Source organism: Eimeria acervulina, genomic scaffold, assembly GCF_000499425.1.
Source record: "Eimeria acervulina Houghton genomic scaffold, Eah_scaff429, whole genome shotgun sequence".
In the NCBI taxonomy this organism is placed as follows: domain Eukaryota; phylum Apicomplexa; class Conoidasida; order Eucoccidiorida; family Eimeriidae; genus Eimeria; species Eimeria acervulina.
Genome location: NW_013549814.1, coordinates 22,115 through 28,480, shown reverse-complemented (window position 1 = coordinate 28,480; position 6,366 = coordinate 22,115). Strand labels below are relative to the sequence as shown.

At 51.9% G+C, this 6,366-nt stretch overlaps 1 protein-coding gene across 1 annotated transcript; it reads right to left on the bottom strand.

The window, feature by feature from the left end:
* Positions 1-3,526: 3,526 nt before the first annotated feature.
* EAH_00038180 (hypothetical protein) lies at positions 3,527-5,863 on the bottom strand (the record flags this gene model as incomplete). The annotated part of the gene is made up of 1 exon (XM_013395490.1): positions 3,527-5,863. The coding sequence occupies one exon, from the start codon at positions 5,861-5,863 to the stop codon at positions 3,527-3,529; it is 2,337 nt and encodes a 778-aa protein (XP_013250944.1).
* Positions 5,864-6,366: the final 503 nt, after the last annotated feature.

Below are 6,366 nucleotides of genomic sequence, written 5' to 3'. Positions count from 1 at the left end.
CGTCTGAGCTGGCCAGCCTGCGGGTTCCCAGGTGTTGGACTGTATGTCGTGCGTAAATTCGCGAACAGAAGGAAACAAGCACTGCAACTGCGGCAACGCAGGCAAGAGTTGCTAGAGCAGCGCGTAGGGACGAAGCGGAACGAGATGCTTTATGTCTCAAATTACGCGAACGAGGAACGGTCGATCCCACCGTTGGCAACTCCGAAGAGGCAACGGCTAATGCAGGGCCTCGAGCGGCATTCTCCTGATGAATATTGCGCCGCTCTGGCATTTGGCCGCACCTTCAAATTGTCAAGGTGAACGTCATGAGCAGCACAACCTGAAAGGGCACTGTGCGGTAGCTGTGGCTGGGAAAACCCCGCAGTCTTCGACCTCTCCAACAGAAAGGAAGTCTATAAGATTGGTGTTAGATGTTGTAGGCTTGTTATAGTCTTCATGGGAAAGCTCTTGTGAGCGAATATGAGTGTAGTTCCGAACCAAAGCAATGCGTGCAATGTGGCCACTGGAACAAGGGGGCGGTGTTTTTTTTGAAAGCTGTCGGGGGTTCCACAAGCACAAAAAAGCGTCGACAGGGATGAAAACATCGGCCCCAATATAAAAGTAAACTGGAAAATAAACAGGAATGAAATGGAGCTTGGTTGAAATGAAATTTCAGTAATTGTGGGGAAGTCCTTCTTACGTTGCCGTTTCCGTACTGTAGTGCACCGGCACTACAATGGCGCTGAAGTCGACCCTCTAGAGGCCTATCGACCAGAAATAGTAAAAGAATAAACTCTTGATAGAAATGAATCAAATAACATTAGGTAAAAAGAAGGAAGCCGTGCGGCTGCACGACAAGGTCCCCAGGTCAGGGGCTGACTGTGAGGTTGGCACTGCCGCCCAGGCGCCGACCCGCTAAGGGGTCACGGGGGGAATTCTGTTACTCTTGGTTTTCCCCTCTAAGATTATGGGACGCTAATGAGCTTTTTAAGGGTTATGCCCGTTGTTTGGTTTAATCAAGGGGAGATTCTCGGGGTGTAGTGCTAGGTATATAGAGTGTGCACCTAAGGAAGCGTGAATAGGTGACAGCCGTGGGAGCTGCTTCACTCACTCAGTCTGTAAAAGTCTGGCTGCAACGATTCGTGTGACAGCCAGAGACCCAGTACTCACTTGACTGAACTAAAATCACCGTTCCTACTTTCAAAATGCGAAGTTCTTCATAGTTCTTTCTGTAACTCATTAGTTCTCCTTGTTAAGGTTAGACGTTTGACGTTTGCGAAATTGGCGTCTTTGCGAGGTTCGCGTACAGTCGCACATAGACAGACGACTATTCTCCAATGGTGGCATTTGGTCTCATCAAAAGCGGTTCTGCTTTGTTTTTATAGCGTTTGGGTTTTCGTTCTCATTTCTTCTGGCGGAGAACAATGGCGAATGCTGTCAGGTGTTGGAGTGGCCTGTATCGCCAACAATAGCCATACATCCTCTGCTTTAAATGTACACACCTCTTCCGCATTATCTCTTCCTCAGATACGTTTGTGTGCACTAGAGCCTAATTCCACTACTGTGATTTACGCTGAAGTTGGAAGAAAGGCTTCTTGATGCAGCGTCCGTCCAGCTCCGATGGGTCGTGAGCTGGTCGGCCGGTAGAGCTTTGTGTTGATATAAAGCGGATACAGCGAATCAGTTTCAGACTACTCCGTGTCAATTCCTTCATGCTTCCCTTCGCATCTCACGTCCTTGCTACCTCGTGCCATACAACTGGCTTTCTTCTCTCGGGTAGCAAGGCCCAAGAGCATGTAGACTTGGGGTCGGTTCGCTGCGTATCATGCGAGTATACGGACCCACACTTTCCAGTTGCAACTTGTACACGTACTGGACCCTAGACTATTTATTGATAGTCGTTGCGGAATTCTCCCGATGAAACCCCTACTTCACTTCCAATGGGCGAGGCAATCGACGCTCGAGTGTTGTCCCGGCCCGTGCCCAGTACAAGTATGGTAATGTTAAGTCCCTGGGACTGGAAAGCCTGTGAACTTGCAATCGCCGAAGCTTGATTCTGACGTGGAATTCGTCATTATTATTGCTGTGACCTACTCCTGAGCTGCGACGAATTGAGGGCCACAAATTCAAATTAACCAGTTGCTTGGCAATCCAAGAAGGACTTCACATCTGGCTAGCTTTAGCACGTGGTTAACACAGTTGTAAAGACGGTCTTTCATCTTAGCTGGTGACCGTCATCAACTGAAGCACTGTCACAGACTAAGAAACAACAGTCACCTACCCCCCGAGTCCTCAGGCGTCGTGGGCATATCCACCCAAAGGCCTTGGCCTGGTGTGAAGGCGCGTCCTGCCCTGTGCTGCAACGAACGTGCCTACAACTCAAGCTGTAAGCCAGTCCCGGATGTAAACACAATCAATCTCGTTCACGCATGCACTAACGCTGTAGCCAACCGTCCAACACTTAAATAGTTCCCGGTGAACAGCCTGCCGGCAAGCGGAATTACACTTGCAACTTCAGAATGATCATGCTGCGATGGTATGTCGGAAACTGATGCATGCACGCTTTCGTGCGGCTTGACTTCTGAGGGCGAGGGTAGTATTTAAAAACTGACTACGGCTTCAGTACCTGTGCCGTAAAGGAGCTTGGGTATGCTTGCATGTGGGGTTTCCACGCAAAAGGAGTAGGAGCTGGAGTGAAAAAGCTCACAAGAGGCCACCCGTGCAACGACAGCCCTCCATCTTCGGCCGGGACCGTCTCGAACGGCGATCGTCAGAGTACTGAAGATAAAGAGTTTCTGCAAAAGCACCTGATTTCCCCTACAGGTTTCCGGCGTCCTCGCCACACTTGCACAAGAAGCAGCCTGGTGCCGTTGCTGGGACGGGGTAGCTTGTGAATACTTGGAGCGCAACTTGCTACAACTCGCGCTGCAAGGCAACCCAGCATGTAGCCACGCCCATGCCCCTTTTGATGAATAAACTGAAAATACAGACAGCTTTCAAACACCCCTTTCGCCTGCGGTGGTAAACCTGAACTCAAGGACAAAAACGTCGGCCTGTGTCAGGCAAGTCATGCGTCATACAGCCCAGAGTATGAACGCCCCCTTTCACGGGAAACGTCTTATATGCTGTTTACATTTGACACTGGCGCCCGTGTCAGTGACGAGGCTTAAACCCTCAGCGGAATCCACATCGAGTGAGCACACACAAGCATGGAAACGCTAAGGCACAAGCTCTCAGGTGATGGTGCTGTAGCGCCTGCACTAAGACCTCCAGTGATTACATTCAAACCCATAAACGCCATCAACGCCTTCGACCAGATCCAGAACCCACGTACCTTAGAGCTGTACGGCGGAGGGCTACCAAAGCATCGTCTCCGACCAAGTTCATTTCACTTCACTTTAGCAACTCCCTCCTTCAGCCACTTTGGAAGGGTCAGAAGTCGTCACAGTAGTAGCTGCTGGTGTCCAATGAATGCAAGCGGAAGGGACACAAATGTTGTTTCTACTAAAACCCTACATGCGAAATCTGCGTATTCAGTTAGAAGATGCTATGGCATTTTGTCATCCGCCCTCCACCGATCGAATTCCTGACTTTTGAAACGCGTAGGAGAAGCATCCAAACAGAAGAGCATCCGTTTGATCTTCACGAGGTCACTGGCATCCGGTCTCCTCCCCGTCTTGAGTGTTTGCATTGCCCTGCTGAGCTGCTGACCTAGAAAAGAGAAGAAAGTCTGTCGCCCTGCGCTGTTTCCCCGTATTGTCAGAGGAGGGGCTGCGTGGCTAATGGAATCTACTACGCTCTTCCAAAGGCTGGGGTCTGGTGTCTGTTCGAGAACTATAAAAGTCGAAACCACAGCATCTAGCAAGAGAAAACGGATACCCAAACGCTCCACTGCGCGGCTGGTCTGGTGATCCGATAGGTCCTGAGTTTGATGGTTCACCGCATTCCCCACCAGATTTCTTGCTATATACGCTAAGTTCACAGTGTCCGTAACAGACAAAAACCGAAGGGACAGCAAATCGTGGGCCTCCTGTAGCAGCGGTACGGCATCCCGCCTGCCGGGACAAGTGGCCAAGGCACGCCTCAAGTCAACATAACACCAAGGCACCTTCATCTCAACCATCCGCCTTGGCAGACGCACAAACGGGTGATCCATAATTTCTCCAAAACTAAAATCCGGCACCAGGGGCAGCGCTGTGACTAGAGGAGTCCACGCATGCATGCTCACGGTGGAACGTGCTGTTGCGGTTGCTTCTGGTCCTGAAGCTGCTGCTCCTGCACCTTCAACACTACCACCAGTCAGTAAAGTATAGCCGGTAGGAACCCCCAAACTCGCGCCTTCCCCCGCTGCCGTCAATGCAGCAGAACACGGTGCAGCAGTGGGCAACTCAAGAGCAGCTGCTACGCTTGCTGGTGCAGACAGTCCTTCAGGAGCTGCAGCAGCTCCACCCCTGGAATTCTCTGCATCCACACAAGTAGGAAGTGCGGCATGACCAGCTTGTGCGAATCCCTGAACCACCTGTAACCGCCATTGCGTTGAGGGACACGCTACTGCTGCAGCAGAAGGAGATTGCAACGCCTGTTGAAAGGTGCTCGGCGGAAGCGGGTGAGGCCTTTGAGAGTCCGGGGAAAGCCATGCATCTTCTTCCATATACGCTGAAGGCTGACCGCCAAGTTGCGCAGGCTGCACCTGATGCTTCTCTTGCTGCGCCGGCTGCTCTTGTTGCTTTCGCTTCCGCTTTCTTCCTGCGTGCTGTTGGTGGCTCTCCTGCGGCGTGACCCCTTGCTCCTGCTGCTGCACCACTTGGTGATGCTCCTGATTCTGAACTGACTGCTCGTAGGTTTGCTGTTCCAACACATTCTGCTCATTCTGGTTCACCACGTGCTCCTGCTGCTGTTGTTGAAGCGAATGCTGGTAGTTCTGCTGCTGCAGTAGAGACGGACGCTCCTTGTGCTGTAGAAGCAAATGTTTCTGTTGCTCTTGAACCAAAGTGTGCAGCTTTTTTCGCTGCTGCCAACTGGAATGTTTCCAATACTCGTGTCGATGCTGCTGCTGATACCGCTTGTGCTGATCCCGCTGCCTGTGGAGCTGGGCAAGCTGGTGTTGCCGGCTGCGCGCCTTCCTGGGAAGCAGCCAGTGCAGCCGGTGCAGCTGCCGCCGCATCCGGCGCAGTTGCCGCTGCAGCTTCCGCACCTCCAGCGGGGCTGTTTGACTTGCGCATGCGACAAAATGTCCAGCAGCGTGCTGGCGAGGGTGGAGACTCAGAAGTCCTGTGTCTTCATCGAGCTCTGCCGGCGCTCGCAGTTGTGCTGAAGAAAGTGCGCCGCCCACCGGAAACTGTGCCAGGCCAGGCTTGTCTGGAACTCCATACGGTTGAGGCGGGGATAAACCCAGCAAAGGTAAAACGGGGGCATGAAGACCCTGCTGCTGCGGTTGTTGCCGGGGAATCCCTCCACCACCACCGGTCCCGGCTTCAGCCACTCTGATCAACAACCGCTTTTTAAGTGGCAGTTTCCAATCTCTGCCACTAGGCAAGCCAGATGGACCCGGATCCTGGCGCCGCTGCTGCTCCTCTCCAGCACCGAAGCTGCTGCAAACAGATGCATCACTGGGTTCTGACCTGGCCAGCCGGCGGATACGAGGGTTCTGCACAGCACGTCTCGCGTAAACGCGAGAACAGAAGGAAACGAGCACTGCAATTGCTGCAAAGGAGGCTAGTGTTGCCAGAGCAGCGCGCAGACACGAAGCGGAACGACAGGCATCTGGTCTCCCGATACCCGGCCGAGGAAAGATCGATTCCAACGTTGGCAACGCCAACGATGCAAAGGCTGGTGCAGCGCTCGGAGTTGCACTGTTTTGGAGGATGTTATGCCTCTCGGACATTTGGCCGTAGTTTTAGGTTGTTATAGCCGAAGCCATGAGCCACGAAACCTGCAACAGCAGAGTCCCTCCGGTATGGCTCGGAATACACCGCAGACTTCCTCGTTGGCAACAGAGAAGAAGTTCAAAATCTAGATGGTAAGTACTGTAGACTTGTTTTATTCTTCCAGAAGATGTTCTATGAATAAAAAAGATCTAACTGAGAGCAACGCAATCCACAAAATTATCCCGACGGAATGCGGAAGCGGCGTAGGTAGTGAAATCAATAGAAAGCTTGCTCTACAAGCACAAAATCGAGTTGCACCGTGCGACAACATCAACTATAATACTAAAAGTTTGTGTAAAACACATAAAGTTCAAATGGGACACTATTTAGGGAGAATTTTCGAGGGTTATATGGTATGCATTCTGTCGACATTCCCTGAGCGCCACGAGACGCTGGAAGTGGTCTAATCATGGCGATTCATCCGGCTGCCTTACACGCACTGCTAATTTACCAAATAACA